The following is a 13598-nucleotide window of genomic DNA, read 5'->3' as shown; positions in this document are numbered from 1 at the left end:
GATCATATACACATCATTTTGGAACCAGCGAGGATTGTTACTAATGACTTGTCAACATCCATACAAACATCTGTTGTGATGTCCAATACAAATTGCATCACAAAATCCATAATAAACCATGTGCTAATATAACAACAAACGCAATCCGTTGTTGACAATATAGTGTAATTGGATAGATAAAATATCCACTCACAAAGCAGTGGCAGAACACACACATAAAAGGAGGTTATAATTAGGCAAGCATTTGGAGCCAGTGACTCCTTCTTCTGGCAAAAGGATTGAAGGGGAAAGAGGAGGGGTGAAGCAAAAGGACTGGAAAGTCTAGGAAAAGGGGGAAATTTTGGAAAAGTCACCTGGAACCTCACCTAGAATAGCTTTATATCATCCTCCCAGTCTCTGCAATATTCTTGTCAGACCTAATGCTCCTCCTGCAGTCACATCCATACACTATGGCTCCTACCCTTGAGACCTTCCCTGCTGCAAGACTTGCTCTATGCACCCTCCTACCACCACCTACACCAGCCCTGTAACTGGCAAAACATATACTATCAAACGGATAGCCGCCTGTGGAACAACACATCATATAGCAGCTGTTAAGTAGGCTCTGTTTGGCCTTTTACATCAAAATGACTACCACCAAATTATCAATCAGGATGAATGGGCATAGCAGAGGGTATATCCAGGCAACACATAATATGCTGTTGCACAGCATGCTCTACAATGTGACAGCCCTGACCTCAGTGCCTGTTTTACCACACATGCCATCTGGATTCTTCTCCCAGACACGAATTTCTCAGAACTCCGCAGGTGGGAACTAGTTCTCACCACCCGCCTAGCCTTAATTATGTTAATTTCTTCCATCCAAGCACTTTTTCACAGTAACTGCTCCTTTCTTCACTCCAGTTTTGTTTTCTATCTTTTCATTTTCATATCTGTCTATTTTTTGGCATCCACTTCCCCACCTCTGTTATGTACAGTGCACTTAGCTTCTCACTCTTATTAAGCCCTACAGGATGTTTTAGCAATAATCCCTGTCTTGCATATTACCCTGTCTCTTGTCTGTAAGTTCTCAGGTTTTCAAGTCTCATCTGGTGTGGTCCCCAACAATCAATCTTTCCTTCTGATCCCGTCTGATAAGTCTCCCCCAACCTGCAGTTCCGGGTGACTTTTCCAAAATCTACCCCTTTTGTTAGACCTCTCCAGTACTTTTCCTTCACCTATCTTCCTTCCTCTTCAACCTTTCTGCCAAAAGAAGGAGCTACTGGCTGAAAAAGCTCACCTAATTATGACCTCTTTTCATATATGTGTTCTGCCACCACTTGGTGAGTAGATTTTTTATCTATCCAGTTACATTATATTGACAATAAACCATGTGTAATTTTTGCTGAGTGTTCTGATTTGTGCTAACACATAACTGCATTCAGCTGGTGGAATGCAACCTTGATTGTAACTGTGGTAGTGACCAATCTTTACCTTCCAGTAGCTGTAAAATTTCTAGAGAATGTGATACAGTGTTTTCTGGTTTTAGAAAATGTGCCCTACTTGAAACTCCGAGGCAGTGTCATTACAGAATGAAACTAGGTGACCAGGAGCAATGGCATTATATCTCCCAGATCTGCAGGAACAGGGTAAGGTGACAGTTCTACATGTGGCAATATATTCTCCTAAATTTAACTTTCTTATAAAGTGACATTTGTTACAATTCTGTTTCAGATCATAGCTGTCTGCGATTTCTTGAATTACTTGAGATACATTGAACGAGGCTTGGTCAAAAGTTCAGGTAAATGAAAAGTGTGTTAAAGTAGAAAAGAAGTGAAGTACTAAGTGCCTAAACTGTAAAAGGAGTAGTTTGATGTGATCCACAACAGTGGATTATTATGTGCACTAATACTATGCTTGTTTATATGTGGTCTATCATTTTATTTTCTCCTCCTGGACAGCATTCTTGAGACAAATTGGTACTGGATACAGTTTACAAAAGAAAGGTTCTATCTTTTTCATATTAAAACTGAAAACACAACTGCTAATTCCATGTGGTTTGTCTGAGAAGACATCACTATATTCACTTAAAATGTCATGCAGCTTTTGTTTCTGTGTATCAGTCAATAAATTGGATTGGAATGCTTTTATCTGAATATCTTTTCTGGGTTGATCCTGAACTTCTTCAGTACTCTGTTCCACTAATATGTTAGCACTAGTTAGTGTGCACATTTTATTTGAATTAAAAATTTCTGTATTACAGGTGAACTCGGCTTAAAAGGTACTTCTGCCTTGTAGTTATCCAGACTACATCTTAAAGTTCTGTTGGAAAAGTCAAGTATTAAAAGATATTTCAGTAACTAATCTAAACCTCACAATACTTGAGGTAGGAATATCAACAATGCAGGAAAAGACAGATTTGCTATTTGCTGTAAAGAAGATATGTCCTATTAAACTTCTCCTGGAAATCCTCCCATGTTTTAAAATCTTCATAATAAGCATTACCCCATTCTGCTGCATCTCTTGGATAAATATCCTAATGTGAAATCTATTTTCTAGTGATCACCTCACTTAAATACTCTTAAGAATTAGATTGGGTGAACTTCCTGCTTAGACTTGGCGAACTGTTTTGCCAAATTTAAGCCGCTGCCTAATTATAAATCTTCTACCAGATCCACAGGTAACCCTGCACCATTTCAAATTTGTGTGTTTTGCAAGCTATTTTGAGTCTCTGTAATTGCAGTCCAAAGCTTTAGTAATATTCTTGGCAGAGTGTAGTATTACCCTCCAAGGTGGTGGAGCTATTCTGTAAACTTGTGGTATTATTCACAAAATTTTGAAGTTTGGTTTCTAAAGAGTTAAGTGTTTCTTCATTATTTAAGAGCTTGTTATGCTATAAAGAGTCTACCCATATATTCATATTGGAAATTTTGAGTTGTAATTTGTGGAACTTATCTCTACCATTATGAAAATATTGCTAAAGCTCCATATTTACTACTTGATGTACTTCATCAGGTAATTTTTCTGTGAGACTGTTAACTTTTGAGTCAGTATCTGTTAACTTGTTGCCTGCTCTGTTATTTGAACTGTGAAGTCCTCTTCTATTGCTTCATTTACCTTACTAGTAATACTTTCTTGTATGATAACCAGTTTTGCATTAAATTAATATTTACAGTATCTTCCATTGCCGTATTTATAGTATCCAGTTTGTCTGTTCAGGTTTTAATATATTCCTCAGAGCTGTGTAAGGTCAAAGATAATGGAAAGTGGCAAGCAACTTTTTTCTTACCTTAGGGGGAAAAAAGGGCAGGTATACACTCGCGCGCGTGCGCGCGCACACACACACACACACACACACACACACACACACACACACACACACACACATATCCATCCGCATGGTATATGTGAATGGATATGTGTGTGCGTGCGAGTGTATACCTGTCCTTTTTCCCCCCTAAGGTAAGTCTTTCCACTCCCGGGATTGGAATGACTCCTTACCCTCTCCCTTAAAACCCACATCCTTTCGTCTTTCCCTCTCCTTCCCTCTTTCCTGATGAAGCAACCGTTTGTTGCGAAAGCTTGAGTTTTGTGTGTTTGTTTGTGTGTCTAACGACCTGCCAGCACTTTCGTTTGGCAAGTCACATCATCTTTGTTTTTTTTTTTATTTATATATATATATATATATATATATATATATATATATATATATATATATATATATCACACGCTATAAAACACACAATCACACAGTATGACAAAATTTACTGCTCACTGCATGTAGTATCTTGCCGAATGGTGACTGCTTGTGCCAGCTGATGGCAGTGTGCCATTGGTGCTAGTAGACTGCAATTATACGGCTATGTGCCATCAGCAGTTGAAGATTGCTGTTCAGATGAATCTGTAGCGTGCTGCCAGATCGATGATTTCAGTGCTGTGCAGATAAGATCTCTGTCAAAATTGTTCTTAGTCAGTAATATGAACAGGATTTGTACATTTTTTGTATCAAATGATACTGTAATATCACTGATACTGGAAGCAATTTTCAATTTAAATTTGCAACTAACTGCATAGCTCTGTATTTTGTTTTCTTGTTGCCCATAGCAACTCTGTCTTCTTGGTATACATGCTCTTTCTTTATTTGTGCAAATTCTAAGTTGTTAAAGTGCTTCTTTCACAATTTTTTCCAAGAACACTATCGCCATAAGGGGGGAAAATATGCATTTGGGTTTTGGTCATGTTGGTGGGTTCAGTTCAGTTTGGTATTGCCTGGTACTATTTGACTTGTGTCTTGTACCAAGCATCACAATATTCTGTTAAAAGATTACCTCTTTTTTTATGAATCTGGCATGTATGTAATCCCGTTCACTGTGTAGAATTTTGTGGACCAGCTATGCTGTGCCATACTCATGTGGTCTTTGCCGAAGCTTCTTGTCTGCTGCAGGAAATTGCTGAAGCTTTCCTACATTGCAATAACTGCAGTTACAGTTCAGTCCATTAACATGATGCTAATACATTCTTTTCTATGAGAACTCAAACAGGAGTGGCACCGATCTGACAGTATTACAAAGCTTTATTAATTATAATCAAAAATCATCATTTATTTTTGCTCTAAGAGATTCCATAACCCCATTTATTCTGTGTGCATCTTCTGGGTCTGAGCATATGAGATGCCCAGCAAGTAGTTAGCATTCTCCTGGCTTCCATGCACTGCGGCTCCATCCTCATACGTCCTATCTGCAGGAACAGACACGGTACACACAACAGATGTGTTGATATTTGACCCCCTACTTTACTTAAACATGTAACAGTTTTTCATGTAGTGGAAAAGGACTTGATCTACGACATGTTACACTACAAGCTGGCTGCGATTCGTGAACAGCAGAAGATGCTTTTGGCAATGGTCAGCTGTCTTTAGGCTGCTGCTTCAGGGTGAAGTAGTGGTGGAGTGTCAGGCACATTGTATGGGACACCTCAGGTGTTGCTTGTTCTGTCCACAGGCTCTGCTGAGGCATCTTGCAGTATACCTGATGCAATGGATCCACCATCACTGTAGGGGTGAGTGGCAGGCGGAGTGCCAGTGTGAGGCTACCCATCTGGCCTCACCCATTCACACTGTGGGTGGACAGGTAGCCACCCATTTAGCAGGGTCTGAGCAGACATTTTGGGGGGGGGGGGGGGGGGTGGTCAGGGTTTGCTAGTTCATGATAGTTCCAACGTTAGGTGTGTCATGGAGCCCCTTAGGGAAATACCATCCAGGGCCAGAAAGAAATGTAATATGCATTTAGTATATCTGCCAGGCGGCCTCATCTGAGATGGGAGGCGGCCCTGCTTGTGGGTATCGAGCATGTAGGGTGCAGCCATCTGCAAGTTGTGGCTCATGTCAGCACAGATGATGTCTGTCACTTGGGTTAAAAGGTCATCCTCAGTTCATACAGGTAGCTGGTGAAAGTAATGACTCATGTTCTCATATGTGGGGTGCAACCAGAACTCACAATTAGCAGTGTAGTTCCCAGAATTGATGAGGGCACTTTCGTCTGGAACCGAGTGGAAGGTTTCAATGAAAGGCTCCATCAGTTCTGTGACTGCCTTGAATAGAGATTTCTGTATTTTGTTACGGGGTGGAGAATTGTGGGACTCCCCATGGCAAGTCAGGGGTTCACTACACAAAGGAAGCTATTACTCGAGTAGCAGAGTGCTTCTGGGGTGCACGTGAGGTTTTTTTTAGGCTAGGTTATGGTTTGATGTCCACCAGTCAGTATGCAAAAAGCAAAATCGACAATGTACAAAGTGTAAATGCTTAGACTGTCAAAATTTCAATAGTAAATTGTTGAAGTATTCATAACAAAGCTCTTAAATTTCCTGCCCTCCAGGAAAGTTGTCACACTGAAATTATTCGCAAACTGAGAGCTGGCTGAAACCTGAAGCAAAAAGCTCTGAAATATTTAGCAAGGTTTGGAATGTATATTGAAAAGACAGTTTAGACACCATAGGAATGAGGGTGTTCATTGCAGTCAAAAGAAGTACTTTGCCTATTGAGATCAAAACTGAGCCCGTCTTGAAGCCACCTGAATGCATCTCACAAGTCTAGGAGAACACAAGTCAGTTACTGGATGTTCTACTGGCCCCCTGATTTTGCCATGACAATTTTGCTCAGTAGTGAGAAAATGCCCAGATCATGCAATATTATTTGGAGGTAACTTTAACGTGACGAGTATAGACCAGGACATCTATTGATTCATTGCAATGGATGGACAGGCAGTCTTGTGAAGTAATTTTGAACTAGTTTTCCAAAAAATGTCTTAAGCTGCTAGTTCAACGGCCCACACACACAGTGGAAATATTTTAGACCTTGTTGTTTCAGACACACCTGACCTTATCAGTGGTATCACTATAGGGACACAGATTAATGATCATTATGCCATCATGGTGACAATGCTTACTAAAGTTAGTAAATCCATCAAGAAGGCTAGGAGAATATTTTTGCTAGAAAGAGCAGATAAGCAGCTGTTAGGATCCCACTTAGAAAATGAATAGACATCATTTAGTTTCAGAATAATGGAATTACTGGCAAGTTTAAACTGATTGTAAATCATAACTGGGAGAAGTATGTGCTGAGTAATTAGACTGAGGTTAGAAAAGACCCACCATAGGTACATAACCATATTCAGAAACTGCTGAGGAAGCAGAGACTCTCGCACTCTCAGTTCGGAAAGGAATGTGCATATGACAGGCAAAAGTTAGTAGAAATTCATGTATCTGTAAAAAGATTGATGTGCAAAGCATAGAACTACTCATACAAGTCGTACCTTAACAAAAGTTCTTACCAAGAACCCAAGAAAATTGTAGTTCTACTTAAAATTGCTAAACAAGGTGAAGGCTTCTATCCAGTTACTTATTGACCAGTGTGGTGTAGCAAACAAAGACTGCAAAAGGAAAACCAAAGTGTTAAGATTGCTTTTAAGAAATCATTCATACAGGTGGACAGTAGGAACATACCATTGTTTGACTGTCATATGGCTCCTATATGGACATTTTGTGTAAGGACCATGCAGATAAAAGAAAATAGGGCTCACTGGGGGCATATAGACAGTCATTTTTCGTGCACACTGTTTGCAAATGGAACAGGAATGGAAATGACTATCAGTGGTACAATGTACCCTCTGCCATGCACCATATGGTAGCTTGTGGAGTATGTATGTTGATGTAGGTATGGATGTTGAGTTTCTTTTCTTTCTCAGTAGTATTCTAATTTAAATCATTTTTGCATTAGTCATCTTCTTTTGATTTTGATGCCATGGATATTTTCAGGGTTTCTTCAAGTTTGCCTCCCTCTAATAGTGCCCTTACTCTTTTGATGTTAGCTTTGTTTTGCTTTATTCTTTCCTGCTGTATTTTTCAGGAGTAGATATTTGGTCCAATTGCTTCTTTTCTCACTTTAAGTTTCGTCATTTATTTAATAGTATGATACATTCCCTTGATAGTGCTTCTATCAGTATGTGTACCTTGGTGTTCTGCTTATCAGATTGACATTTAAGATCTCCAGCTAGTATAACATTTGTTTCGTTCTCAGTTTTTTGGGCGGTCTTTTGATGCCGTATCTACTATGTTCCAATTGGGGTTTGTACTGCTGTTTGTAACAGATGTATAAAGGTGAAATTGGTCATGTGAAGATGGTTGTGTACTGTCTGTGTCAAAATGTCCTTCCCAATTGCCTTAAAAAAGACGACCAACAATTCTTTTGGTTTCTGCTTGGGATAGGTACAAGAATTTGTAGATAGTGGTTGTCAGCAGAGAGGGTTGACTATGGGTGACCATTTCGAGGCAGACTAGTTTGGTCACAACTTTCCAGGTTGATGATCCTTCTTATAATAAAGTGAAAATGCTCGTGCAGTTCGAGCTTGGAATGATCTTTAGAGGCATGTTGGCAGAGTGAACAGTGCAGCCACCTACATTGTCCTGTTCATGATGGGAAACATAGTGTACTCTGCTGCACTGAGAACAAAAGTTTAATTTTGCCTTTGTTATACAATAATTCCCTTTTGGCAAAAGATTTTGAAAAAGATGTTTTCAATAAAAAAAAGCTATACCAGTGATTTTTTTGGCTGTTGGTATTCACCGATCAGCCAAAACGTTACGACCACTGCCCATCGCGAGACTGGATGCTGCCTGGTGGCACTGCGGGCAAGTAAGTGGTTGCAAAAGTATGTAAGTGGAACAGTCACCGACGGGGGTCACCCTAACAAACATATGGGCTGCAAATGGGGACATCCATTGAAATAAGTTACTTTGAATGAGTATCTATGGTTGTGAGCATCTATGTAAAGAGATAGGAGGACATTGAAAAAACCACTATGCACTAAACACTTGCATGTCCACGACTCTTCACAGAACATGGGCTTCAGAGTCTTGTCTGCTTTGTAAAGTAGGGCAGATAGTGATCTGTGGCATCTCTGCTGAAAGAGCACAATTCTGGTGCACACACGCACAAGTGTTTCAGAGCACACCGTTCATCGTACATTGTTGAAAATGGAACTCCACAGCAGACCACCTTTTCATTTTCACATGTTGACCCAACGGCATCATCAGTTATGATTGCAGTGGGCAGGATGCCATTGGAATTTGACTGTCAATCAATGGAAACATGTTGGCTCTTTGGGCGAATCAAATTTTTGCTACACTAGTTGGCCGGTTATCTCCACAACTACCATCACTGAGGTGAACGGCAGCTTGAATTGTGCAGTGTACCATGGACACAGGCTGATGGGAGCAGTATTAAGCTATGGGTGACATTCTCCTGTGCTTCCTTGGAACCTGTGCTAGTATTCAAAGACACACTGACAGCTGCAAACCACCTGCATCCCTTCATGCTTGACGTCTTCCCCAATGGCGATGTCATCTTTCAGCAGTATAATTGTCCATGGCTTGGAGCTGGAACCATGTTGCAGTGGTTTGATGAGCATTATAGTGAGCTCACGTTGGTGTCTTGGCAACCCAAATTTACCTGCTGTAAATCCTATGAAACCCATATGGGTCACTGTCGGGTGCCATCACCACATACGCAGATCAGTGGCCTGTTATTTACATGAATTACATGATGAGTCCATAGACATCTAATGCCACAAACTTCCACAAATCTACGGACAAACTGTCAAATATGTAATACACAGAATCGTTGATGTATTTCATTCCAAAGATAGACAAACAAGCTATTAAGGAGATCATCATAAGGTTTTGGCTCATAAATGTATTACGTGAGAAGGCTGGTGGTTACATAGTTTAATCTTGTAGTGAACGCGTATTTTGCACATTTTCACCTTCTGTGTTTAATTGTAAATTGAACTCCTCTGTAGCTATATAAGAGTGAAAACTATAGTCACATTTTAAAATATTTTTTAGTTCTGCACAGTTACATCAACTAGAAAGTAATCATATTTTTAAACTTTATGGATTGTTTGACCTCTGCACTTAGCCTGTTTTGTCAGTCAGTCTGCTTTTAATTTTGACTATATAGAATATTTCATAACATTGGTAGTGACTGGATGCATAATGACTAGCTAATATTGTGTGTGGGAGATTTTAAAAATTTTGTGTTGCCCACAATTTTCATTCCACTGGTAAAAAGTAGGTGTGTGCATTTGAGGTTTTGGCAGTCTGGGAGTTTAATCCCATAAAAATTTAATCTCACAGATGTTTAATTCATGGAGGTCAAAATAAGGGATTTGTCATGACATCAAAAACTCAAAGCCAATGTCCGCCACCTTAGTTATCCCAAAACATAATCTTCAGATGTTTTGATTGTTTTAAGTCATGAAAATTGTTTGATCAATAATGCTAGCTGGCCTCATGTGTGGGTGTACTATTCATTTTGCTCATCCTTTGTTGGAAAATGTTTTGTCATATATGTATAATATAGCTTTCCCAGAATAAAGTAGACACAAATTGGATGAATTTAATGATAGCTGTGAATGGTAGCATGCTTCAGTGGTTGAAACATTAGGAAGTGGAAGATCCTTCTGGTAATCCATACAGATTGCTTTCTTAACCACAGATTTTCTGGACGTTTTTCAAACTTTTAGAATATTTAATTTCATAAAACGTTTCTGATTTCCTCTTATATAATTAATTTTAAGTCATTAGATGTCATTTCTGCTTATTCAGCATTTGTATCTGACTTGCATGTTTCTTGTCATTTATCTGTAAATCAAGTTTAGTTCATACATCTAAAAACAAAGATGATGTAACTTACCAAACGAAAGTGTTGGTATATTGATAAAGACACTAACCAACACAAACATACACACAAAATTCATGCTTTCGCAACCCTCGGTTGCTTCACCAGGAAGGAGGGAAGGAGAGGGGAAGACGAAGGGATGTGGGTTTTAAGGGAGAGGGTAAGGAGTCATTCCAATCCCGGGAGTGGAAAGGTAACTTAGGGGGAAAATGGGACAGGTATACACTCGCGTGCGCGCGCGCACACACGCGCGCACACACACACACACACACACACACACACACACACACACACACACACACACACACACACACATACATATCGATCCGCACATATACCTTCTCTCTCTCTCTCTCTCTCTCTCTCTCTCTTTAAGACATTTGTAAAGGCAAGAGTTTGGGCAGGGATGTCAGTCAAGGCAGAAGTACAGAGGCAAAGATGTTGTTGAATGACAGGTGAGGTATGAGCGGTGGCAACTTGAAATTAGCGGAGGTTGAGGCCTGGTGGGTAACGGGAAGAGAGGATATATTGAAGGGCAAGTTCCCATCTCTTGAGTTCTGATAGGTTGGTGTTAGTGGGAAGTATCCAGATAACCTGGACAGTGTAACACTGTGCCAATAGAATAGCTGTCTTTATGGTACCAAAGTAAACATGTAGGAACAAAATTACATTTTATGCTTACTTTAATTAAACAATAATACAATAAACAAACATTATATGAGATAAATTACAGTCTAATCAAACAATAATAAAATGAACTTTCATTACATCACTCTGTTGCTCTGTACAAATGTTACGCTACAGTAATGACCCACTTGAAGTATTGAACAGTGTAGTTACATCAGATCCCAGCAAACCACTTATTTGATTGCTAACTACCCCATACACAAATGTGTCATTGTGAGATTGTGCCGCTAGTGCGAAATCTGGATCATTTTCTTGCATCAATTGTAAATATTTTTAACTTAGCTCACTGTTTATTTTATATTACTGCTGCTCACTTGAACATACAACAAGCACAACTTAGTGCTGTGTTAGCTGAAGTAATAATGAAGGAATAGGTATGGGCTTGCAATTGTAAACCAACAATGGAACAGCACAATACAGTGTTGATTGTGGCACTTTATACATAGGCACACCCAGTGGAGGGTTAAACACAGTGCCACAGTCAATGTTAAAAAAATGCTTTATCTGCATTTGAAGCCATTCCCAGTGTTGTCCAAATACAGCTTACATGAACAGTATCTGCTTCAAAAGTGAGGTTAAATTGATAAACTTTGATCGTACATATACAAACTTGTTTGACAAATCTGTGGCTAGGTAAGAGTAAATTCGACAAACAAGTGTGACTGTTTACAAGGGCCCTTACAAATGGTGTCATTGTGTGGGGAGCCATTGGGTATGACTTCAGGTCATGGTTGGCAGTGACTAAGGGAACTCTCATGGCACAACTATACTTCACAAACATTCTATATCTTCATGTGTTGCCACTCGTGTGACAGTATCATAGTCCGATTTTTCAGTACGACAATGCTTGTCCATACATCTATGAACTGTCCACATGATGCTGGGATACTCCTATGGCCAGCAAGATCCCCAGAACTGTCCCCAATAGAATTTTTGAAACTAGTTCGGACATCAGCTCGGTCTCAGTGTCAGTGTCAATATCTAGGATACTGATGACCAGTTAAGACAGCTGGGGACCAGCTTGTCTAAGGAGAGGATGCAATTGCTTTATGACGCTCTTCCCAACAAAATCAGTACAAGCACCCAGGCCAGAGGGTGTGCTCATACTCCCAAGTTTTATGTAAATGTAACTCAGTTTTGTAAGCACTGAAATAACATCACATACCCTCTCAATTTGTGAAGTTTTATTTCATTTTGCCCCTCCCTTCTGGGTACCTCACATTTTTTTGTCAGGCAACGTATTTCTATCTTCCATGTGTCAGTCACTATATTATTTATTCACTTGCTTTGCAGCGTCAGTGAAACTGTTATTTTTAACATGACATTCATTTTGCCACATAAAGTGTTATCATTCCCTGCTGCTCATTACAGTTTTATGTACCCAATTTTTTTAACTAGTCTGCTTTGTATTTGCACAAAACTTATGTGTGACTAAAGGGATGTGCTAATTGTTAGTTACACTTTTTGTACCTTTCTGAATATTTTTGACTAGATGCAAGTAAAGTGCTTCAACTTTTATGTTGAGATTATAAATATATACTTGTGTGTGTGTGTGTGTGTGTGTGTGTGTGTGTGTGTGTGTGTGTGTGTTCTGGCCTAATAAATGGCTTGCAATAGTTGGATTCACATTACTAAATGCACACACAATTTAAATAGTTGACATTCTCTCTGTTACAGTGCATGATATATACTGGGAGATAACAAGACTTCGAAAAGAGATGGTTCTTGCAAGACTGGGCCTAGCATTATCATCATAATCAATCTTATGTTAATAGATAATGTGTAAATTAATTGTATGTAACTTGAGAGCTATGTTTTTGCTCTCCACAACAGTGAAACCAAAGAGATTATCATTGTGATGTAAAAAGTTAAGGTGCATGTAAACATTTACAGATGAATTTATAGGATTCTTTAGTGAAATGTAAAGTGTAATCATACCTCGTTTTTGTACAGGCAGCCACTGTACAGCTATAGGTTAAGTAAGAAGAAGAAGAAGAATAATAATAAAAATAAAAATACTTGTAATTGAAGATCGTTATGTCCAGTATGTTGTAAGTAAAGCTTATTTATAGTGTTCATATATTTAATATGCATATAAGATTGAAATACTCATATCACTATCCTGCAACTTGTGTATGATACACCATTCAACTGGAACATGAGCTCTTTGAACGGGTTTATACATATCCAGGCAACTTTTATCATCTTTTCCTTTTATTACCCCTGTAAATTTTTTCCACAAGAGGATGATTAAGAATAGAGGCAGTTATACAGTTAATCATTTTCATCTGTCACCTACATTTTTAACTCTTCTCTTGAATTACATAATCCTGTATTTATATGTACAAAGTTACATGTGCAGCATAGGAGAGATATTTATATCAACTGTTATTTCATATTTGTTACATGTGCTACATTAAAACAAAATAAAGTACTGTTCTGTTGAAAGATTTATCTTTAGTGTTTTTTCCCTTCTTTCTTGTTTACTCACACTATCCAACCAGAATGCAAACTCAGTCTGTCTTACACTATATGAGCAATTTGAAACCTTAAATTATGTTGGAAAAACATTATTCAGAAATTTCAATATGCAGTAAGGTTTTCTAGGCAAAGCAAGTGACAACAAATTCCAAATGAATGCCATGGGTATCACTGTGAAACCCAACTGAAAGTTCCATTTTGGATACTGTATTGTAGC

At 38.9% G+C, this 13598-nt stretch overlaps 1 protein-coding gene across 1 annotated transcript in view; it reads left to right on the top strand.

Annotated features, from left to right (window-relative positions):
• The window catches only part of LOC126412162 (guanine nucleotide exchange factor for Rab-3A-like), a 247794-nt gene extending 234446 nt beyond the window's left edge, over window positions 1-13348 (top strand). The window contains exons 8-10 of the mRNA XM_050081628.1: window positions 1529-1628; window positions 1714-1780; window positions 12578-13348. Coding sequence (XP_049937585.1) covers window positions 1529-1628; window positions 1714-1780; window positions 12578-12657 — 247 coding nt within the window. The 3' untranslated portion in view covers window positions 12658-13348. The remainder of the gene's footprint in view (window positions 1-1528; window positions 1629-1713; window positions 1781-12577) is intronic.
• The last annotated feature ends 250 nt before the right edge of the window (window positions 13349-13598 follow it).

The sequence above is a fragment of the Schistocerca serialis genome, chromosome 7 (assembly GCF_023864345.2).
Source record: "Schistocerca serialis cubense isolate TAMUIC-IGC-003099 chromosome 7, iqSchSeri2.2, whole genome shotgun sequence".
NCBI lineage: Eukaryota > Metazoa > Arthropoda > Insecta > Orthoptera > Acrididae > Schistocerca > Schistocerca serialis.
Note: the sequence above shows the minus strand (reverse complement) of the source record. Positions and strands in the feature narration are given on the sequence as shown.